General features: G+C 37.6%; 2 protein-coding genes across 2 annotated transcripts in view; one reads left to right on the top strand and one right to left on the bottom strand.

Annotated features, from left to right (window-relative positions):
* Window positions 1–13306, bottom strand: part of LOC133526352 (MOXD1 homolog 1-like) — a 122347-nt gene extending 109041 nt beyond the window's left edge. The window contains exon 1 of the mRNA XM_061862942.1: window positions 13198–13306. The gene's annotated coding sequence lies outside the window, so the exon portion shown is untranslated. The remainder of the gene's footprint in view (window positions 1–13197) is intronic.
* A 41-nt stretch (window positions 13307–13347) lies between these two features.
* The window catches only part of LOC133526347 (uncharacterized), a 391651-nt gene continuing 379323 nt past the window's right edge, over window positions 13348–25675 (top strand). The window contains exon 1 of the mRNA XM_061862915.1: window positions 13348–13554. Within this exon, the coding sequence (XP_061718899.1) occupies window positions 13533–13554 (22 nt within the window). The 5' untranslated portion in view covers window positions 13348–13532. The remainder of the gene's footprint in view (window positions 13555–25675) is intronic.

Here is a 25675-nt window from a genome sequence, read left to right as displayed (position 1 = left end):
TCATTACTATTATTGCCAGTAAATTTCATACACTGTCACACGTTCGTAACTTCGTAACATTATTACGAGTAGAATAATTATATTTTTCCCACCATGCATCGCGGAGACAATTTCTCAAATTGGTATCACTTCGAGAAACCTGACGTGTGAGGTTTCTTTAGTTAGGCTTTGGCTTCGTGTTTTGAATACAAACTAGCCTAGGCAGCCAAAATCAATACGGTAGTTTCCCCACAAATGACGTAAGGTTTTCGCGTACAATGGAAACTGGCTAATGGGGGAATGGAAATGTGATAGTCACTTTATTCCAACGGATTTCCAAGAAGTTATTGCTAATTTGTTTATTAGCTGATTTACGAACTTTGGTACGTAATAAAATTACACAAATAATATACGTTGTCAATTGTTAAACCTAACAAGAGCTATAAAATAGAGACAATTTCAAGCGAGTTGGTTGACCAAATTGTTTGTTGTAGGTATATATGTAGATGTGAAACATAATTAGGTATCAAAAACTTCAGTATTCTACCAAATTTCCTGCCTTACGATATTATATCTGATCGCGTCTCAGACGCACATACAGGCCAATTCGAATGTACACTTGACATCAAACTGTTATTTGAATCATATTGGAATCATATCAGTAACTCATTCATTCGCCCGTTCATTTCGCTCAAACTTATCCGCACATGTATTAGTGTGACGGAGACGCTCGCGCGAATGACAGCTGACAACTGACAGGGCAACTCGAGTTTTAGTTATTCGATCTGTTTGCGATATGATACTGATCTGTCAGTGTCAAAAGTAACATTTCTTCAACCAAATACGTCACTTTTGACATCATATCGGAAACAGATCCAACGGACTTCCGGTTCCAGCGCCATCTTGACAGTTAGCCTCGTGATTAATTCCTTTGGATTTGATTAATTTCGCTAATTAATATTGTTTAAAGTGTAATTTCGATAGCTTATTATACAGTAAACTAATGTGGTAGTGTGCAGTGAATGGAAATTAATCTTGAAACGTGTTTAACCACCATTTTGGAGTCAACGGCCGGTAGTCCACGTGCTACTTGTAAAGTCTAGCAATCGCTGTACAAGGGCTAATATATTCACCGTATACTGTCTTGTACTAATCGTACAATTTTAGTCGTATTTAAAGCTGTTGATACTGGCAAAATAGCTCCACTGGACTCAAGCCATAATTTTAAAAGAATGAATGAATGAAACTAAAACTCGAATTGGCCTCATGTGATTCCAATATTTCACTTTTTAGATTCCTACTACTTCTCACAAGATGAACAGGAAAAATATCTCGAGTGTCTCTCTATTTCGTATTTCATGATTCTAATTAGTATCGTAACTTATTAAAAAGAATTAAAACGTATACCAAAGGTATATATGTTATATGCTGTATTTCCATCATAAAAGACATTACAAATTTATACCCGGTATCTAGGTTTATTTAATTAAGCCAGAACATGATTAACTATGTACCGATATACGGGGAGGATAATAGGAAGACAAAGCACGCCTTTGCTCCGAGGGCCTTGTGCGGATTGGTGAGAATAATTGAAGCTGAATAATGGATATAATAGTTTCCTGTGAAACTACTACTGCCCTTGAGAAAATTTGAAATATGAGATTTCTTGTTGGTATATAGCAGGATTGTCACGTCTTCGACTACATTCATTTTATGAGGCTGACCCATTAAATAGATTTTTTGAAACAAGTTTTTATTGCAGACAGTACTTTTCTTTAGGAAGACTTCTGATCAGGGATCGGAACCGGTTTTTTGCAAAAACATCAAAATAACCTACGTATTTCGGTTTATTTTATACTCTAAATGTAGGACTCAGTTGTGTTTTCAGATAACGACTTCGTATTATTAGATTGCCTAATTAGAAATGAAGTAATTAACAAAGAACGAAAAAATACCGTTTTCGTTCCCATACAAAAAATACCGGTTTCCGATCCCTGCTTCTGATGTATGATATTGCCTTATAAACAAAGTTCCTATGGCCAGCTTTAGATCTTCATCATCTCGACCAGATTTATAGTACGATGCTTTGAAGAAACTGAATGCGAATGAAAATGTAGGAATGGGTTTTGTAACTTTGTACTGCACTAAGTACTGCATCATTCATGGGAGATCCACAATTAAATTGTCGTGTATGCGACAGTATTTTCTGCCTTTATCTGATACGAGTGGACAAAAAGAGACATATATTTTTAAAACGTTTTCTTACGTCCAACTTGTAAACAATTATAATAGCACAGCACATCCTAAATAGTTAATGATACTTACATGTACGCGACTTTGTAGCACCAAGTCTAAAAGTTTCGTGGATGAACTTAAAAGACAGGACTACATGAGCCCGCCTCTTGGGGCTTGCTGAGTTTAATCTAGTCTTTGTGTTTCAGCAGTCTTTAGGAAAATATATAAGAATAGTAGTATAAAGTTGGTCATGTTACTTCTTAAGAGCTTATTAGTTATTGCTTAAGAGCTGTGGGCTAGAGGATTCTTCTTTCGAGATTGAATTGACATTTTAGACATTCATGGAAAGTGCTGACTATTTGTGTACGGTTCATTGTGTAAGGAAAATACCTTTTCATAAGATTCGGTCTTTCTCTGGGACATTTCTCAGAATTAGGTGAACCTTTCATCATACATAGATGGGGCTGACAGCAGTTATCCCAATATATTTTATATCGAAAACATTTCTGTGTGGGTACACCGAGCTACAAATGCATAATAGTTGTATAGTTTCAGGGGCCAACACAAACACGTCAGAAGAGTACGCGAATGTGAAAACGCGACTGTGGGGATGACATTAACTTTAGCCAACGAGCGCTGTCGCTAATGGCAAAGTTATACGCCGTTCGTGCAAAACACGTATACTGCGTGAAATACGTATAATATGAAACAATGGCGGAGTCAACTTGATAACTTATTGCAATGTGTTGTTAAAACTTTTACTAATTACCGTAGAGTCAACTGTTATTTGCGGGTGTGCGCTTAATGGGATTACCGCCTTTTTATGGTATAAATTTCGTACGTTTTATAACTTGGCAAAAAAGGAAGATGCGTTGTGTTAAATAGCCATTCTAACCCTCCATTTACCGCAGCCTTTTTTGCATTCCGCAAAGTCAGCAGTTTTAATTGAAGCAGACATCTTTTGAGCCAAACTATGAATATATCATGGTCGAGGGTAGACCAGCGTAGGGACGAGTCACGTTTTTGTGTACTCGTGCTCTCGAGTTAAGTTGGCGACTTGTTTTGACTTGGAGCCAGCTGGTATCTTAGAGAACTTTGTTACCAAACTGACATTCGTCAACTTAACATCTTGCCCGATGATACATTTGTTCACTTGATTTTTATGCACAAGAATAATTATAGTGTAGGTAAGTAATTTCCTCAAGAGAAATACAGCAACACTAGCAGTTGATAGATTTTGAGTGTTTCAAAGCAGCTACTGTTTTACATGGCAATAGGTATTAAAGATAGCTTTACTAGCATGTTTTCACAGCTAGTAAAGCTATCCTCAACTAACTTAAAGGGGGTTTTTCTGTTTGCGCTTACACATTGCCAGAGGAGATTAACTATTTATCTGCACAGATTTCATATTTTCAGAATTTATGGCCAACTGCTGTAGTGTTGGTTAAGACTCTCCTTTAAGTCAAGTCTTTTACTGTAAGAGTCAACAGTTTTCCGACTCATATGTAATTATGTCTAAACTAAAGTTCTGTTCAACTATTTAGTCTTTTGATTTGTAGACACTTGTGTTTTTTTCAGAGAACTCACAATCTCTCTTTTTACTATAATTTCTAAATACATTGTCTTCGTGTATATTCACGGGTACTTTACTGCTATTTAGATAAAACCTACTAAATTATTGATGGACGCTTTATTCCGGCGCTTGAGTCATTTTAAGTTGTGCTTAGAAAAGACTCAACAAAGGACTGGACTCGAGATTTCAAAGACTGGGAAGTTTTATAAGCGCTGAATGTCGTAAAAATGAGACGAATTATTCAAATTTAGAGCCAAAAGACAATTTCCGACATTAACACAGGTCGGTCACGCCATAGTACGGGGATCGGAATCATTTGGGTGTCTTTGTTTATACGACATGTATGTGTGGGTACCTACGTTCTTCAATCATGTTTAAGTGTTTTGGACAACTACCCGTAGATGGCCTAATAATCAATTTCCGTCATCGCTTTGCTGATCGAACTGAGATTCCGTTAATTTGAAACCAATTTGCTGTGCCGCGGGTTGAGGTGATTCCGTTCCGGGCGGGATTGACCGTAGCATTTCTGTATAAAATAATATTATTTATTCTGTTGCCTAGGCCTCTATTTAACTACTCGTACTGCTTATTCCGAGCCTGAGCTAATCTTATCCCTGGATCAGATTGCGGGTCCTGATCCGCAACCTTCTAAGTGGCATTCACCCAACGACCCAACCTAACAATGTACAATTTTAAGTTTTATTTACTATAACTAGTATATTACGGAATATTTACCATATCCATTTGTTTTACTGTCTTCCCTATGTTAAGGCCCATTCATAACCAGTGGCCGTTGAAAAATAAATATACAATGATCCCGATATGAATAGGAACCACGCTCAAACTGAAATTCTGATTTCCTGCCTCCAGACGTTCGAGTAACATGCCAGCTTCGAGTCGGCTCTCGGGTCGTTCTTTGTTTTAAAGGGGCAGAAAAAGGGTTCATCTCGCATTCCGGTCGCTTGTGATCCTTGATATACATAGGTATTTTGAAATTAAAACGTGACTGACGTTCTTTATTGTATGCGATATAATATATTAAAAAAGCGGCCAAGTGCGAGTCCGACTCGCCCATGAAGGGTTCCGTACCATTTATGACTTATTAAAAATAACCGGCCAAGAGCATGTCGGGCCACGCTCAGTGTAGGGTTCCGTAGTTACTCTTCCGTCACAATAAGCTGAACTGGAGCTTAAAGTATAGTAAATTGTTAACCAAGGGATGAAACGGTACCTTTCACCAGAGTTAAACAAATAGGCAAATTTGCATAATCAGTACCTAATTAAAGTAAGTCTTTTTACTATGAAGGGAAAACTTTTTGCGATAACTCAAAAACAGCTAAACTGATCATGTCCGCTATAGTTTTCATTTAATATCTTTCTTAAGCTCTACTTCCACGATTTTTTTCATATTTTTCGGACCTATGGTTCAAGTTAGAGGGGGGGGGGGAACCATTTTTCTTTCGGAGCGATTATCTCCGTATATATTCACTTTATCAAAAAATGTTTCTTGAAAACCCCTATTAGTTTTGAAAGACCTTTCCAACGATAACCCACACTCTAGGGTTAAACGAAAAAAAAAAATCACCCCCACTTTACGTGTAGGGGAGTTACCCCAAAAAAAAAAATTTAGATTTTATTGTACGACTTTGTCGGCTTTATTGATTTATATAGCCAAATTTCAGCTTTCTAGCACTAACGACCACGGAGCAAAGCCTCGGACAGACAGACAGACAGACAGATGGACATGGCGAAACTATATCTCTTTGAAGTCATAAAGCGAAAACCACAGGATCCTAATTAATATAATATTCAAAATTTCCTAAGTAATTTTGAACTCGCTCAGTGACCGAGGGAAAAAGCTTTAAGAAGTTAGGGCCTTTGTTTACTTCGTGAAGGTACGTTTAGTAAGAGACAAGTTAACAAAGAAGACTGCCAATCTCAATATTAAGACCCAATCTTTATTGTTAAACGAAATCTGTGTTTTCTGTTTTTAGATGGTTATGGTTATACCTCGCGTTATAACTCGATGTATAATATCAGCGTGATGCCTCCGTAATGAAAAATTGCCTAGATCTCTCTAGGCTTTATTAAATTTGCTTGACGCGACGCTGAAGCTGGTAGCGTCGAATTGATTTCACATGCATTATGAATATGGAGCTCGAACAATTACCTTTTTAGTGCAGCGTCGAACGAATTCGCTTGAAGTGCGTTTTTCAGTGTCGAGGCATAATACTACGATAGGTAATTTAAACAATTTAATATAAACAAAGGCGTTGAGATTTGAAGTAATATGATTTTATTTTGATATTGATCTGGATGTATCTCTCTCGCTCTCTCATATGTGGATTCGAATTAATCGCGATTTATTACGTATAATGTGGATAATATGAAATAGTTAGTTATTATAACTCTATTATTTTTTGGCGTCTACGACTAATTCAAAACTACCTAAAAATACTCTGTGTTCAAGGGCTCTTTCACAAGTCAATAAAAACATTTATAATGCTAACTTATTAATTGTATGTCATTACCCATCACGAAACACTGGTGTTCCGGACATTTGGGAGGCACGCGCGGAGCCGAAGCTAACACGTAGAGACCCTTTTGACATTTTAATATTATTACATATTATTATATTTGTAACGGCCTCATAGCCTATTTGGTAGTGATCCTGGCTACGAAGCTGGAGGTCCAGTATTCGAATCCTGGTAAAGGCATTTGTGTTTATGACGGACATTTGTTCCTGAGTTGTTTTCTATTTAAGTTTTTTTTTCGTCGTCTAATTCACAACACAAACCTTATTGAGCTAGGTAGGTCGCGTCGATTTGTGTACGATATTCAGCATTTCTGACATAAAAAAAAAAACCAAGGAAAACGACCTTGTAAGAAGGAACAGTCTTAATTAATTACTTGTCTCTGATTTCAGTATAATGATTATGCAGGGTGTTGAATGTATTCGCACAAGTCACTAATTAATGTTTTATCCCAATTTTATGTCGTAATTATGAAGGCTCTTAATGTTATGATTATGACTAATTAATTTTTATACAATGTTAAATAATATTCAGCCTCGGCTGGTTATCCCCTTGTTTAGGGTTAAAAATATACGAGCAAGCATTATTTAAAAAGAATTAATGCAACATCATTTTATAAAATTGATTTAAAGATCGGCAAATGCATTTACGCACGCAAAGATGGAGCAAATTGTTTAAAGATAAAAGAAACCTCAAGCATACGACAAAGAAATATCTAAGCTACGCTACGACAAGTTACGGTGTGGCCAATCCTTTAGTTTTAGCCGCTTAGTTTTACCAAGGTAATGCCTATTTGTATGTGTTGTGTTTCATACTAACGAAGAGTCGTGATTGTCCATACAAAAAGAAAAAACTTTTTTCCACTTCTGAATATTTTCCAGTTTCCATGATTTTTTGTATGTAAATGACACAATGAAAAACTAGGTTTACGGGTTTTCAGTTTTTTTTCAAAATTTGCAAAATAAAAACAAAAAAAGCAAAACCTATAAACCTAAAATATATTATGCGGAAGCGATCGCTAGCTTATTATACAGTAAACTAATGTGGTAGTGTACAGGAATGGAGAACTAATCTTGAAACCACTTTGGTGTCAACGGCCAGTGGTCAACGTGCGACTTGTAAAGTCCAGCTATCGATTTACAAGGGCTAATTAAATCACCGTATACTATCTTGTACTAAACGTACAATTTTATTCGTTTTTAAAGCTCCTTACCTTGATACTGGCGAAATAGTCCCACTGGACTGATGCCTAAATTAAAAAAAAAATGAATGAATGAATGATTCGATATTCGCCGCCGCATTACTCTCACGATTGGAACGTTTAATCCGTCACTCATTTTATCTAGGCAATTGTAGTGACAGCGCCTTCGTCAAGCCCAGAGCAGTAAGCCGTAACAGTAATGTAGCTGCAGTTGCCATCCGATTATCACCTTTATCAGTGCGAGTGAAACGGGCGATATTTTTTACATATAATTCTTTCTTACAATAGGCACAGAGTAGGCTATCTATAATTTTCAGTTCTTATTCGCAATATCACCAGCGGTAGCGATTCTTAACGGCGTGATATAAAAGTTAATTAAAGAAAACTTTGTTCCATCGTCTGTTTGAATCAATACTTTAATGGTTTCTTGACTTCTGTTTTTAAAGAGAAGAACTACGTATATATTGAAAGTTTACAAAAGGGTCACCAAACTTGGAACAATGAAAAGCTAAATTATACTCTATATTTTTGGATACCTTTTGAATGTGTTGATAATTTTTATATTATTAAGTAATATAAACGGGACTTATTTACTCACGTTGTAGTCTTTTTATATTGTTTTGTTTTATTTTACTTTAATTAACGATTATTAATATTAATTTAATGAATTGTAATTCAATTGACATCGACCAAATTTTATGAATATTAATTACTATAATTACCCTTGTAATTACATGTAATATTTTTAATTTTATGAATAAAGGAATATGAATATTGTAACTTATAAAATGTTAAGTACTCGCCCACATCGGTACGCAATTACACGAGTGAGACCGCGACACAATGATATTGAAATGAAATAAATAGGTATATCTAATAAATTACATTTCTGAAGCCCCCAGGCGCCCTTAGTGGATACGTATTGAATTTCCATTTCTCAGCACGGTCCCAGGAGAGACTAACTTAAAGTAAAAATCGCAATAAAAGTGGAAGTCTTCATTGAATACTTCGTTCCACAAATGACAAAAATAGAAAACCAGACGGAATCGATTTTTTTGACGTGAATACGAAATCTAAAAACTTTTTAACAAAAAATAAAACCGACTTCAAATATTACCAAAAGCGCCATACATGTACCTATAACATTTGAAGAGTTCCCTCTATTTCTCCAAGATCCCATCATCAGACCCCGACTTGGTGCCAACGGGACCATCTCGGGGTTATACCCGTTCGATAAAAAAAAAATTGAAAATCGGTTTACGATTCTCGGAGATATCGAGTAACATACATACAAAAAAAAAAAAAAAAATCAGTCGAATCGAGAACCTCCTCCTTTTTTGAAGTCGGTTAAAAAATAGGTAGCAACATGTCAGATTTCTCAATCTGCAATAATATGGGTTCTCCTCTACTCTTTCCAAAAATGATTATTTCAAACTTAAACAATAGTGTTTATGGATAGCCATATTATAGGACTAGTAGACATATACATGATTTTGAATTTAATATACCTAAGATAATTACATCCAAAAAAACTTATTACACGATATTAATACTAAACTACAAAACTTAAAACCTAGAGCTAAAAATAAATAATACTAGTCTTAAAATAAAATACTAAAAACTATCTCCCTGTGGCATGGTGCCGTAGATGCTAGCAGCATTTCCTCGCTGTCGCTAGACTAATATACCTAAGTATAATTAAAAAATAAGTTTTTGGCAAAAAATTCTGTTTTGGTACAAACTTTTATCGCTGACTGTACCTTTCTTTCCACAGGCAACTAATACTCATCGAGGCAATTCTAAAGAACCCAAACACAATTAGGTTGCGTTGTTTTATCACAGAGTTTCTGTGGCTACCTTCTGTCTCCTTCATCAGATCAGCTTGATGGTACCATAATATTGCATTGTCACCCGACTTGCATATGTATGCAAATTTTCAGCTCCATTGGAAACCGGGAAGTGGGTCAAATTTAACTTGCAAGATTTGTTTACAGACCGAGAGACAGACAACGGGACAGTGACACTAAATAAAAGCTTGTAATAAACCGCGATCTATGTAATTTTAAGAGTTCAGTCATAAAGTTCAATACAATATTTTCGTTGGGTTGTATGAAAATTATTTAATACCAAAATAAGGCCCCAACTAATCTACGTTTTTCGTAAATTACATCCTTACTTCCTTAACCCATGGTATCCTTTAGGACTGATCAGTGCATCCCTACATTCAACTTAAACATGTGAACATTAAGTTCATGTTTTGAGCTGCCATCATTTTACAGAAGCATAAGAAAGGTGAATGATGATGATGATGTAATACTGTTATTCCTCATTAGGGACATAGGGCTCGCAGAAGAATTTTCCATTTCGCGCGATCCTGGGCGGCTACTTCCAGTGCTTTCCAGACGAGTCCAGTTGAGCCAGCCTCCTTCTCAACTGATCGATCCTTCGAAACTGATAAGAAAGGTTAACAATTAACAAATCATATCAGCAACCAAACCTGTAACTAGTCTGTATCTGATCATAATAATTCATAACCCTTTTTTCTATCTACACTGAATTACACGGTAAAACGCTCAAGGGTGATGACATTCTCGCTTGGCTTGTGATATAACGCCTCAGTAAATGTTGCATTCACGTCGCGATGAACGCCGAAAGCGTCCCAATCTCCCAATCGATTGTGCGGGACTACCTGTTCAACTAACACATTTAGGTGGATAAGTTTGTCAAGCCCTCTCTGTAGTAGTGTTTTCTGCTATCCCAAACCTGAAACCTGCGTAACATTGCCTATAATGCCAAACATTGCCTTGGCTTCAAGAATCCACTAACGACAACATATGATAATCAGACGATTCCAAACCGTTTGAGGTGACAGATTCATACATGTCTCATCTCTCGATCTAAAGTGGATGGCTAGATTTCAAAATCTGCAATAATATGCGTTCACCTCTATTCTTTCTTAAAATATATGTAGCCTTACCACGAGCGCCTTAGCAGTGTCAAACTGACATTCGCTAACGTCTGCATAACTTACTTTCTGTACATCTCGCTCGCACTTATATGCGAGTATAAAGGACATGCATAGAAAGTAAGATATGCACACGCTAGCGAATTTGTCAGTGTCAAACTGGTGGTAGCCGTACTTATTTCAAATTTGAACACTTAGGTTTACCACTTGTCTCAGGCAGTTGATAAATAAGTTGCCCGGTGATTGTACCTAGAAGGAAGTAAAATTTGGGACTTAAACAATTTGATACATTACATTTTTACTTACTTAACATGATATAAATTAGCCACGGACCTGAATCCCACAGAATGTATCTTGGGGCAGAGGAAGACCCAAACGGAGATGGCGAGACGACCTCGATACATTCTGTATAGAGGGGCGGGAATGTGCATCGGACAAGAACAAATGGCGGGCAAGAGAGAAGGCCTTTGCCCAGCAGCAGAGGGACAATCAAAAGGCTACAAAAAAAAAACATAATACAAATCAGCTTCATTTAGCCCATCCAAACGATAATTACTTATTACCAACCGCCTCAGTGAAACGTAAATAAATTACTAGATTTTCTAACTGCTTTAAATTAAACGCTCGAGGGTGTCATGGCTTGTGATTGTGACATAACACCTCAATAAATATTGAATCACCTTGGATGAACTTCGAAGGCGGACCAATCGGTTTATGTTTCTACTGCGATTGTCACGGTATGTCTCTGCGAGTAGCAATGATTATCTGCTACTGCTACCGTGAATTGCTTTACATCGCCAACCTTACCTAACATTGCCTGGCTGTGATTTTCTACTAGCCAGCTGTTTATCAAGCTAGCCTAGGTTTGGTATAATAGGCCATCATTTAAGGAAGTTTACGATAAAGGGAAATACTGCTTCAGAAAAAGGCATGACAATCGTAGTAACACAATTGTCAGGATTAATACTCTTTCAATCCTGACAATTGTGTTACTACGATTGTCATGCCTTTTTCTGAAGCAGTATTTCCCTTGTGAGAACAAAATCGAGTAGCAAAAAATTACCCGTAGATGTAATATTTAAAGTGTATGTGTTAATTTCATATCGATATCTTGCGTTACCCTTGCACACATTGTTTTGCGATTTAGACCGAGCAATTGCTCCTTTTGATATAACTTTGACTCGTGAAGTGCACGTGCAGGTACCTATGTATATGAATAATCCCCAAGACGGAGTAAACAGTAACGTAAAATACGATATCAATATCACCGTGTTGAGAGATATTGAAACCAAATGAAGAAATAATAATGATTGAATGACAGATATTGAAATGTATTATCTGGTGTCGAATAAAGATATTGATTCTTGGTATCATTGTAACTTTCTGGATACCTCAAGGGCCTTATTTTGTTATTGAATCATCTTCTCACAACCCATACCCAAGAGAGTCTAGGAGTAAAGAATCGTATCAAACGTGTTACACTTCATAAAAAACTTCGTTCCATTGCCGATGAGAATAAAAACTAGATTAAATCCGATTCGTCCCACGTCGCCGATTGAAACCAAAGTGAATAGGAAATTGTATTGTGCAATTAGCCGTTGCATCCAACTGCAGTGAGCTCATCACGCATCACAATCTCGGGCGACATTAATATTTTCACAAAAATATTATATTGAATTTTACGACTGAACTAAATTACCCATCCATCCATCCATCCATCCATTAGATCGCCATTTTTTGTCCATTATAGCTACTAGCACATTAAAATTAAATTTGATACTATGCTATTCCAGGAATTCTTTTATATTTTTACTACATAGCCTAGTTTGCCCTATGAGTTGGAAGGTCAGATGGCAGTCGTTATCATAAAAATTAGAGCCTACGCCAAATATTTCGATTAGTTGTAGAGCGGACCCCAGACTGCCAGTGCCAACAGTTGTTTTGTACTACGAGTATATTCATAAGATCACTGCTAACTGGCTAAGTAGCCACCACTTAAGTTGATTTAGATATCACTGTCAGTTAATTAATTGACACATTTTACAATCTGTCAATTAATGCTAGAGTAAATAAATCTAATAAATGGTTTTGTAACCGTCTACTACTCCAATCTACGGTGCGACTACCGACAATTTAAGATGTGGATGTAGGAACAATAGCCACATGTATGTACCTAACTACCTCAATCAATAACTATATTAATAGCCTCTGTGGTATAACAGTAGTAGTACATTACTCTAGAGGCCGCGAAACGATGGGTTGCAGGCCAGTACGATATTAGACGGCCGAGCGTATCGAGGCCGGATAGGCATACGCGGCTGGATAGGCATACGCGGCCGGCAACCCCGTTTCTCGCCGAGATTTGTATGGTGCATTGCAAGTTTGACAAAAGGTTATTGTTGCCGTTGCTATGACAGTTACTACGGCTTGACATTTGCAAGCACGATTTATAATAACTATGACAGCTATTATTAGTAATTCTAGGCCTGACAACAAACAAATGAATACTAAATTTTCCCACACACTGCGGTCCCTGAAGCCCACTTGGCCCGATTTCCTGAATCCAACGTTTAACCTACATACTTCGTACTGCGAGTCAGTTGTGACATATGCAAACAATCTCGTTACGTAATTCCAATCAAGTAACTAACTGAAAAAACCTTTCATGCTATGCTACATACAAATGCGATTGAAACTAAGCCTATCGTACCTGATGATCACGAAGCTAACACACCACAAAAAAAAATTCTACACACGATTACGCAATTAATTTGCTATTTTTGTTTTCGTTCGAGAAAGAGACCGAGAGCAGATAGCCCGGGACCGTAACCATGGCGACCGGGAGCGCTGGCGGCGCGCGCCGCCTCCGACGGCAGACGTAAGTGACCCACGTCGCGGTCGCACGTTTCGCCGCGCCGTCCCGTTTCCCCGAAACGAAACCGTGATGGTGCAAAACAACTGACAACTAACCTCAATCGGTGATCGAAGTGCTGTGAGTGTTGTGCGTGCAATGCGGGTGTGTGTGTGACAAGTTGAAGCTGCAAGATGCCGTACGAGCCGAGATCAGGTAAGCTTTTCAGCAAGTTCTGACGCTTTTCATTGCACAGATGTGACGCTTTTGTGTGATATGCAGGGGAGGCTTACTTATCTGAATTTTATGAAGTCTGCGCTTGTATTGCTGGGGTCATTACTTGACGCTCGTAAAACCTTACATCGCTCTTATTATGAACCTTATCACTACGAGCATTAGGTGCATAATAGTCGTTTATAACCTCTCCTGAATGTTATTTTGCAGCTGATCGTTGACGTCCGCACTATTTTTCGCGAGAATACTCGTTGTTTGTAACAGCCATCCATCAGTTCTAGATATAGAAGAAACTTGGTGCTTATTAGAACTTTCCGCCCACGACTCTTTGTAGATTGTGTAACTTTCCTTTATCGATATAATTACTTTAGCTCAATAGCACCGAACAACTAAAGTTTTTTTCTTTGAAATGTATGAAAGTAATTTGTCGGTCGTGTTTATTCATGGGAGCCACAGCCGAAGTTTTCAATCAGCGGTTCTTGATTAGCTATATAACAAAGTTTGCCGTATTAGGTTTTCAGATACATATTATCATTGTAGGTACCTACAATGATGCGCACTGGCGCGTGACAGCTGTCATCTGTGACCGTAGTAGATGAAGATGCACTAAGGGCCATTTGGGCCAACCAGGGTTAGCCACTAACTCAGGGTTCACCGGTTAAACCCGGAGTTATTATCACTTCAGTATAATTGAACCCTGGATTAACGGATTTTGTTTACCTTTTTTTAAATACATAAAGCTACAGAGTTATAGTGGCTAACCCAGGATTGGTGCAAGTGGCTCTTAGTTGCATAAAGCTATTTTAATTTAAAATGTTAATTCAGTGATACATTAGTGAATAAATCCAAACCCGTATTATTAGTCAACGGAACATATTGGGATCCTCTTGGATTTTAAAACTTAGAGGTTTTACGTATGGTATTTATCATATAAGCCTGATACATATGTATTTATTGATATGAGGACCATATCAATATATATGTATATCTGTATATTTATACAGTATTTAAATATTCTTCAGGGGACGACGTGGCGACATCTGACTCCCCAATTAATACATAAATAGGGTCACTGCAGAGTCAAAAGGTCGGTCAAATCTAGAACACAAACTTATCAGAGGTCATCTTAAGGGGAAACGTGAGCGTTCGGTCCATTGAAAAACTTTTGTTGTGCTGATTATGAATGTTTCCCGCTTCAAAATAACGACATTCTACCCTTGTCAGTAATGGCCCTGCCTCCGAAGCTGGAGATCCTGGGTTCGAATCCCGCTAACGACATTAAGATATAATATGTACGTGTATTTATCACGAATATTGTTACTTGATTTATGGATGTTTTCTTGGTTTATAAGTGTGTATTACATATGTACATGTAACCTCGTAGTACCCATCGCTTTTCTTAGTTTGGGGCTAGGTCGATTCGTTTAAGGCGCCATTCATGTTTCTTACAAGTGGGTGGGTGAGGGTTTTCATAGTTCTTACGTAAGATCACAAATATGCGAAAATTTTCAAATTTATATGAAATTATGACGTTGACTTTCACACTCTATGCTATCAAGCCCGGTACAGAGTTAGCTTAGACGGGCTCCATCCACTACCTTTGTAGGAACCAAAAAACGTTCTACAAACGTTTTTTTAAACATTAAGAGAAACGAAACTTGGAGGAGGGGATCAAAAACTGTTCTAGTATATTTTCAATCCTCGTAGCAGATCCTTTTGTATGGCTAGAATGGTAGTTCATATTTCCTCTTAAGAACTTGGTAGGCATGCAGCCGAATTTGAACTGTGATAAATAATCTTTCCTACGAATACTTAAGTAAACTTTTCTAATTTTATTAGGATTCGTTTGGACCGCTATTTATTAACTGCCACGAGTTCACATACATACATATATTCTTATATGTATGTATGTGAACTCGTGGCAATATATATTCTTATATACAATATTAATATAAGATAAATAATGATTGAATTAAAAGCGAGCTAAGAATGTGTAAGAGCTGCGATGGACGTTTCCCATGCAGACAATGTTGCGGGCAAAAGCTAGTAGCTGTATAAATCAATAGAAGTCCGGAATCCGGAATCTATAACATTTCGTATCGTGAGAGAATAAGAAATTACGAGATTGTTGAGCGGTTAATATCAGTTCTTCAAAAAAGGAGTGTACAGGTTTTTAAAGGGTCGGCAACGCGCATGTAATACATCTGGTGTTGCAGGCGTCCATAGGCTACGGTGGCTGCTTGCCATCGGGCGGGCCGTATGCCTGTTTGCCACCGACTTGGTATTAAAAAAGCCCTCTAATTTCTTGGGACACAATTTTTTTAGAAGTGTTTTATCATTTTGATTTTTTGATACAAGTCCCTGACTACTACCAAACAACCAGAATTATCACCAAATTTGACGGACACTTCATCAAAAATGTGTCCAAAGAAATGAAGCGTTCGAAACGCCCGTGATTTTGACCCTGGATGCTCCTTCCACATAGATACATCAGCCAAGAACAAAAACGCGCAATCCATCACAGCTGAATCGACACTCATACATTTTGTATGAGAAGGAATTGAATAGGAGGCCTTTCGCTTTACACACCGCTTTCATTATCTGCGTGTTGCGCTCGAGAAAATGACGCGTTAGATCTATAAAATAGCTTCAATTCAACTAAGTTACCTTAGGCGGCTTATCTAAAGCGAGCGGAGTAAGAAATTGTTATGGTCAGGGTCCATATGAAATTGATTTTAGACCTATAATTTAGTTTTAGACCTATAATTCAGCTAAAATTACCACAAAACTTTTTTCCCAATCGCCTAAGAGTAGTAGCAGAACTACACAATCCGACCATGTCATATAGATAGATGAAAAGAAAACTAGAGACTATAGATTTTTCATCATTTGCTTTCTTGACGTGGTCGGATATCAATTTGTAACGTCACGGTTTTAATTGTTAAGCATTTTAGGATTCACTTTACGAGTACATTAATTGGACATACATCAAGATACTTAAACAACGAAATTAGTTTTTTTTTAATACTACGTCAGTGGCAAACTAGCATACGGCCTGCCTGATGGTAAGCAGTCTCCGTAGCTTATGTACGCCTGCAACTCCAGAGGAGTTACATGCGCGTTGCCGACCCTGACACTCCGCTCCCTCGTTGAGCTCTGGCAACCTTACTCACCGGCAGGAACACAACACTATGAGTAGGTTCTTGTGTTATTTGGCTGCGGTTTTCTGCAACGTGGAGGTACTTCCCCAGTTGGGCTCAGCTCTAGATCTGGGATGACAACTGGTGTGCTGTGGCCTACCTCACAAAGCGAGATGACATTCACAATGCCCATACCTCTCTTTTGGACGTAGTTTAAGAACGTACCCGGGTCCAGTTTAAACTCCGTCCGTAATTAAAATCCGTCACTGTACTCACTACTGTTATGTAGGTACTCGTTAAGGACTCCTGAAGCAGAAAGCCATAGAGTAAAATGCAAGAACTGTACCCTCACCACATTTTATGCGGCCTTAAACGCTAGCGACTGCGTCAACTTAGACGCAGTGCACCTCGCTTGCACCAATGTCAGTACAACGAAGATGCATTGTAAGTTAGTTTACGCAGTCGCTAGCGAATATGCTGTCAGCATCAAACTCGTTGTAAGGATACCGACTTTGAAAATATCAAAGAACAGAATACAAATTTATTTATGAGTACCTATTGTGAATCACACAATCGACTGGAGTGGCATTCGATGTTAGAAACTGATCTAATATGTGTAAAGGTGCATCATTTTGCCATTTGCACCACTGTATAAAAATTCGAGTGAGACGCACTGTTACTAATGTCAAAATGAGATTAATTTAGCTCCGGCTGTGGAATGAGCTACCTGCCGAGGTTTTCCCGAGAGTCTACAGTATGAGGTTCTTCAAAAAAAGAGTGTACAGATTTTTAAAGGGTCGGCAACGCGCATGTAACACCTCTTAGAGTTGCAGGCGTCCCTAGACTACGGTGATTGCTAACCATCAGGCGGGCCGTATGCTTATTTGCCACCGTCTTGGTATAAAAAAAATCTTTTTATCATGTTTTAATCCATCTGTGAATATAAAAAATAGAAGTGACTTATCACTTCTATTTTTGATAAAGCTATAGAGTTGAAACTCGTACACATCTCGTACATCCACACTACGTACGCAGTACTTATCCTTTTTTCCACGTGAAACTGAATAGAGCTATTAATCTCTTGTTTGTTTGAAGTGCCTATGGACGAAGGAGGAAAACCATGAAAAAGATAAATGGATCTTGAAAGATAAGATGATACGTAAACCGCAGCACGTTGGAGCGGGTCCGCCATATATCCAATTTCGTTATGTCTCGATGATTTTGTCGATGTATTGCGGCAATTTGTCAAAAACAGCTATTTGCAGTGAAATCGGAAAATAATAATAAATGACATGATCGGAAATCTCTAGCCGAATAATTTTGTGAAGAATGGACATCGAAATAATGTTGAATGGATGTTTTAATGCAAGGGCGCGTTCTCATCATTATTGCTGGTGGCATCTCATAGGTAAGCTTTTCGATATTTTTGCTAATACCTATGATCTACAATTACAAAATAACGCCATTTGTCTTTAAGAGAGTTATTTGACTCTAGTTATAGTGTGAGGTTTAAAATACCATTCGAAATATATTATAGCTTTAAAACCTGGCTAAACGGTCGTTGTGTGGCGCCCTGGCGCCTACTGTAACAATGGTGGCGAATACGATTGCATATGTATTATTATTGAAGCCATATGAATGAATAAATTGAACAGTTTTGTAAATGTCAATTATATCTCATTTTGAAATAACTTGCTCGAACATATTGCTCGTATTTTTAGACTTCTGCGAATAGTAATCATCAATGTATTATTTGTTAATTGTCGATCTATGTACATGTAGTAATATAGCTAACCGTGATGGTGTGTAGCTTGAACCTCTCGTAGCGCTACGCCGCGCCGTAAACAGAACATTTGATTTAATAGAATATAAATTAAGCCGCATAATAGCCGTAGAATTCTTTACTAGCGTTTAAGTAACAATTATTTTGTAACGAGATACAACAACAGTATAATGCTATGTATGTCTATTTTGTTATCAATCAAGTTAACAAGTTAACATAAGCATGTGAGGCTCCTGAATTTGTAGTTACTCGTGGTATGTTACGGTGTTCTCGCCGTCAGATTGGCCAAACAACAAAAATAAACAAAACACGCCCGTAATAAATCGAATAAAAACAGCAGCCAGAGGATAATTTTCTGCAAGCGCTTAATTTTCTGGCATCTGGCAGTTGGACAGTAATTTGTTTAAAGTTTTCATTTTTGTTGGTTATTTGTCAAAACTTCCAAAACTCACGGTTCAAGCGAGCTATCCTGTCAGATAAATTATCCACTCAATTAAATAGTTCGCATGCACGAGCTCCATGCATTTTTAAAGCTGAGGAAAGGGATCGATGTGGGGGGCAAACGGAACTCCCCTACAATTCTTTGAAAGATGCATGCTAAATTCGAGAGATCGAAACCGATGAAGACAAATTACAGGAACTGCATAACCAGGTGGCCACGATTCTCAATAATGAGAAACCGAGAAAGAAATAGAATGCCTGCATATATAAGTAGTAAGTGAATAACTCCTAATTGAATACCTCTTACTCTGGCCTGCAGACGTGATAAAATATTTTTAACACCACGCGATTGAAAGAGACAAACACTGTCATTATCCGCTCTAGTGTACACAACGTCCATCACATCTGTACTGTTTTTGTTTAGTTCGGAATGTCCTTAATATCAGCAATGCAGATATCCATAGGAATTCCAATAGAAACGGGTGAAGATCCGAGAATTTCTTTTTAATAAGCAAGTTTCTCAAACGAGAAGCGCACATTGTGCTGCTCGCCTTAGCGACAATACAGACGAATAATGAGTTCCACAGTCGATTCACAATAAAGCCTCAGCGACTCGCTTCTTGGATATTCCTAAAATTGAACGAACTCATTGCTTCGATCGAACCAGCATATAAACGTATGCATCAAACATAACTAAGGGCATATAGTCTCTTTCAACCAAAGACAGGACAAAGAGGTCGAAAGACGGATCCAAAACGCTTGGAAGAGCTATTGGTCTCAAAGAGTTACTGTAGGGAGACCTTCCATTAGCTCTGCTCTTAAGCGGAGATTCCTCGACATGTGCAAATTGCCAATCCTCACTTATGTTGATCAAACGTGGTCCCTTACCGAGTTAGAAAAGACCAACTTAAAGGTTTGCCAAAGAGCCATGGAGCGCAACATGCTTGGGGTGAAAAGGATTGACCGGATTCGAAACACCACGTTGCGCACCAATAGCCATCCTCGACATTGGGGTCAAAACCGCCAGGCTAAAGTGGGACTGGTCAGGCCATGTACGACGTATTCACCCACAGACGTGGGCTAAACTAGCCACGGAGAGGGTGCCACAACGTAAACGCCGGCATGATAGGAGATGGCGGGACGACCTGGACGCATTTCTCAGGACGGATGGTGCAGTTGATTGGGAAGATTGGAAATCTACGGGGGAGGCCTTTGCCCAGCAGTGGGACACTATATAGGCCCTTAAAAAAATAGGTTAACTTCGAGTTAAATGGCTAACCCTAGAACTCTCAACAGGCCATTAGTGCTTGAAAATGAAGGAGGCCTAGACTCTCCAAAACGTATGGCGCGACTGACTAAGAATACGTGAATTAAATCGTAAAAATCGTTTAATATATCTTTTTGGCGTAATTTTTACTTCATTTAATATCAATGAGAGTTACTAAGCGTGGGGAATAACAGCCCTGGGGTAATTTCAATAGGAAACTTTAAGGAAACTCTTACATTATCAATAGGCCAATCCCACGAATTCGCCATTGTCGGCTGAAACTTTTCTTCATTACAAATATTTTCAGGCCGGAATTTCAAGCCAAGTTCACGTTCCATTGTAGAGATTATTACTTAAATAGCAGATATGCCATGCTTAAATGAAAATGGAAAGTTCCTGTTACGAAAAATAAGTTGAACCCCAACTAAAACTGATTTTCTCTACTTTTCTGCGCCTAAAATTGAAACAAGTTGAGACTCGAGCTCCTTATTTTGAGATTAGAACAAAACTACAAGCATATACTTTGCAACAAAAGGAAATAACACCATTATTTTAAGACACTAGCAACACCCCCATGTAAAATATGAACCCTTTAAAAAAGATTTTCACTTTGTAGTCAAAACAATCAACAAGGATTTTACGTACTTTTTAATTTTTTTCGCCAAGATTTTGGTCACGTCCTTGCTCCTAAGTATGATTTGAAGCGTACGAATACTAAACAAAAACAAGCGGCATCAACTATGAAATATTTCGATTGACCATCTCGCGCTTATGGCCATCTACCTCGGCATTACCCTACTGTCGTTTTTATTAGGGTTCCGTAGCCAAATGGCAAAAAACGGAACCCTTATAGATTCGTCATGTCCGTCTGTCTGTCCGATTATGTCACAGCCACTTTTTTCCGAAACTATAAGAGCTATACTGTTCTAACTTGGTAAGTAGATGTATTCTATGAACCGCATTAAGATTTTTACACAAAAATAGAAAAAAAAACAATAAATTTTGGGGGTTCCCCATATTTAGTGCTTCTGGCATGTTTGCGGACGCACATGTAGATGATTTTTATGCTATTATGCGAAAAAAGAATGCATCAGTGGTACACCGTATACGCGGGAGCACCAACGGGATCCTGAAAATGATAGCCGAGCGGTTAGATTCTGGTATTTTGGGACGATTTATCGAATTGCATGTTCACAAACGTGCAGTTCGGTAAATCGGCCAAGATAACCAGCAATCTAAAGTTACCTAATTTAATTTCTGTAAATTATTGTGCGGAAGGTAACATAACATAGGTTGTAATGTAAGTTGATACTAACAAATATGGACTGTATTAATTGTCTGAGAATAAATAATTTTTATTTTTGTTTTTATTTTTATTTTTATTTTTATTTTATTTTTATTTTTATTTATTTATTTATATTTAGAACTGAAACTCAAAAAATCTTTTTTCATCAAACCTATACGTGTGATAGGTCTTCAAAAATTATATTTAGGTTCCTAATATCATTTTTTTCTAAACTGAATAGTTTGCGCGAGAGACACTTCCAAAGTGAAAAAAAGTGTCCCCCCCCCCTGTAACTTCTAAAATAACAGAATTAAAAATCTAAAAAAAAATATGATATACATTACCATGCAAACTTCCACCGAAAATTGGTTTGAACGAGATCTAGTAAGTAGTTTTTTTAATACGTCATAAATGGTACGGAACCCTTCATGGGCGAGTCCGACTCGCACTTGGCCGTTTTTTTTTGATGTGTGCTCGATGGATGATCCATTACCAGATTACGTAGTTTTCGCTAGCGTGTTCACGAATATCATAATTTCGTCTCACATACATTTTTGCGGAAGCTGTATCTGTTGGTATCGGTCATGCAATCTGTGTATACATTATTGCTAGAATTCATTCACTGATGGCTATCAACCGAGTATTAACCGCAACACTTAATTTTGTTCTGATTTAAATATTTACCATTTTGACAAAGTGCTATATTAAGGCTTTGAATTTAAACAGCGCTTAATAGCCAACTATCCATCAGTATAAAAATAGGTAGGTGTGTTATAAAAATACGCAATGCCTTATGGCGTTATTCATAAACGCGTTACTGGCCTGAATTAGCTATGAATATTTTGTCCTTATCTGTTATTTGTAAGAAAGGGATAAAACATAATTTAACTATAATCAGGCCCATAAAGTTTTATGAATAAGGGGGTTAGTGTTTAACAGCATTATTCCAACGGTTGACACTTTGTCAGATCTTTTTTTAACACGACGCTGATGGCAAACAAGCACACGGCCGCCTGATGGTAAGCAGTCACCGTAGCCTATGCACGTCTGTCAATCCATGGGTGTTAAATATCTGCCCCATACTGTAGTCCCTCGAGAAAACCTTGAGACCTATTTTATTGCGAAGAATTCAGATTGAAGCACTGGGATAACAACGGGAGTGATTTTATCAGAGTTGTTTTACCAATTCTTATATTTTTAACTTAAAACCTTGCTAATGTTGCGATTTTTTTACGTAAAGATAAGGTTGGGAGGTGAAGGCTCCGTAATAAAAATAATTCTGTATTTTTTCTTGTGACACACAGGTACATAGGTTATTTCTCTACAGTGAATCGTTTTGCACAACTGATCATTTTTTGTTTTGTATGACTTTAGGTATTAGTGCTAGATTTGTTTGACATGAAGCGATGGATTTTCGTTACTCTAGTCAAGTGTTTCATAGACAATTGTTTATAAAACTTTAAAGCTAGAGTGCTTCTAAAACCTTTTGATATCGGTTCAAGAAGGGGTTATCCCCTTGCACAGAAACTATTTATGCTGTTATCGGTTTTAGAATATCTACATGTAACTTAGATATTACAAATTAATTCAATAACCTGAGACTGAAATACGCGAAATCAATATAAAACTGGGCAACCTATTTGGTTTCGTTAAATGTGTTTGGCAAGAAATCCAATTACCTACTATGGCAAGAAATCTCATGATTCTTATGAAACGGACTATTGAATCGGTGCTCCTGCCAATAAGTTACCTAACTTTGAATTGACTTGAACTTGAAGACCGAGTAATGAAAGTCAAGATCGTGGTGACGTGATCACGTGGCGAGCCGCGAGTGACGTCATTCCTTAGCTTTTTAACTGGAATTGAGCGGGACATGTTGCCAGACAGAGCGATGGCAGGTGGACCAAAATGTAGACTGGTGGCCGCTTTCGGATGAAAGCAGCCCCTGGCGTCTGTTAGCTCGTTTGGTGGGCGGCATAAGGTAGACCGCGGAGCACTTCTGGCTGAGAGCTAGAAGCTAGAGCTATAAGAAAGGCTTATGCTCAGCAGTGGGACAGAAAGTTAAAATGATGATGAACTGGACTATCGATATCTTCTTCAGTAACTCTAAGCAAAATCGAGATATTAAAATTAAAGTGCCTAAAACTGATTTTGATTGAATACTAATAAATATTTAGCAATATTATATTTTATGAATATTTAGAAACAACATTTTTTTAGCTAAATACATAAGTTTTGCTATGTGATCTGTCAAAATTTATCTTTGTGCATAGTTCACCGGGTTTTATTTCAGTTTTCGAAAATGTCGGAATTTATAAGCGCAGCTAAGTTATCTCCTGTTTATTAATTACTTCGAATAACCACTTAGCTTACAATTAGGCTAGTTCGTGAAGTAATCGCGTGAGGAATTTCTAAGGTAAGGTGTGGTCTATGTTTAATTTGAGGGCTTTCCACAAATCACGCTGTTTCTCTCAAGTTTCTCTTTGACGTTTGGTTGGCTTGGGTTGTCAATAGTGCGTGTCACACTCGTCACTTAGCAGACATAATGCGCCATGCTTGTCTGGACATTTGATATTGCAGTAACGCTGCTGCGATCTGACATTGAATCAACTACAACGAATGACAATCGATAGATTTCTCCAGGTATCCTGAAATGAAATAGTTACTTGTTTTACAATAGGGCAAAGTTTTTGTTCAACCGCTCGTGCTAATATTGATTTCCAAAATTGAACCACAAGCGTAGCGATTGGTTCGATGAGTGGAATCTTGAGCGTTACGAGGGTTTCAAGGTACAAGGGTGAACGAAACTTTGCCTCCGAGTGAAACACAACATTTTTCACCACACCAACGATAGTAAAATACTAACTATGAAATACCAAAAAGATGAACCCTAATTAAATGCAAATTAAATAATAAAAAAAATATCATTCAAAATCATTATTTAAAAGTGAAACAACTCAAAATTGTGGGTAACATAAAATTTTCCCATTAGTTTTTAAACAATCAAGAGGGCCTTTACCAGTTGTCGTGGTGAAAACCTACTTGTATATATGTTTAATTACAACCTTCTGCCACGGCTACGACTGCGTTAGTTAAGAAAATGTAATTAGTTTTACAACACGACTAGCAATAAAAATATCGTTATTACAAGAAATTAATTAAGACAGATTTCTGCTCAAACTCGTCAAAACTGACATTAATGCTAATGAATCGAAAAAATGGCTGCTGTGGAGTCAGCTTAAGGGATACGAATCTTTTAAAGATTCGTACTTCATTGTTATTATCAAGTCTATTCATAGTATTCATTTCAGTTATTGATTCCTATAGCCTAGTTCCCATAGACTGCCTCCTAAAGAAGTGGCACTGTGAAGAAAAGTTTAATTTAAATAAAATCAAAATGCTATGTGCTCAAAAATTTCGATAAATAAATATTCTGTTACTATGTTACGCGGACTTAAGCATTTTTTTATTATGCATCGACACATCAGACAGAGAGGTGTTCTTGATATACTTATAAATTACTGTGTCAAGAACTGCTACATTCACCGGCATTCCACAACATTATCGTACACTACAACAATTGGTCTATGTTTATCCGTAGAACTTAAACTTTAAACACTGAAATCAGCGGCCGTGCTCTCACACTAGAATTAGTAGAGTCAGACCAAGATAAGTTGGCAGCGATTTTGATAGACCAGACGGTGTAAGTGTCAAGTAAACGAAATTTCATAGATGTTTGACGTTTAAAATAACCCGTGCCGGTGCGTGCGCGGGCTATCAAAATAGCTGCTAAGTTATCTTGGTTAGACTCTAGGCATGGCGGTCGCCTATGTACTGGCTTTAAGAATAGCTCGTGTTCCATTCGTCTGGAATGCTCCATCTAATGTAAATAATCAGTGCTATCTCCGGACGGATTCAATCCTCCGAACCGGACATATTACTTTTTCGAAGAAGTGAAAAACGAGCAACCTTTCGTAAATTATAGTTGAGAAAGACTAGATTTTGTCATTCAGAGAAATATCTTATAGGTTTCTTATGGGAGAAAAATGTGTTCCGTACCTTTGCCATTAAAAGAAATACGACGCCTCTAAAAGTCTACACTTGATATATCTTTTAGGTCATACGCAGTATTACGTGAACTCAAAAGGCCAATGATTGATCGTGAATTAGTGGTCTCTTTCAATCTT

This window comes from Cydia pomonella, chromosome 16 (genome assembly GCF_033807575.1).
Source record: "Cydia pomonella isolate Wapato2018A chromosome 16, ilCydPomo1, whole genome shotgun sequence".
Taxonomy (NCBI): Eukaryota; Metazoa; Arthropoda; class Insecta; order Lepidoptera; family Tortricidae; genus Cydia; species Cydia pomonella.
This window is presented reverse-complemented; position numbering and strand designations above follow the sequence as displayed.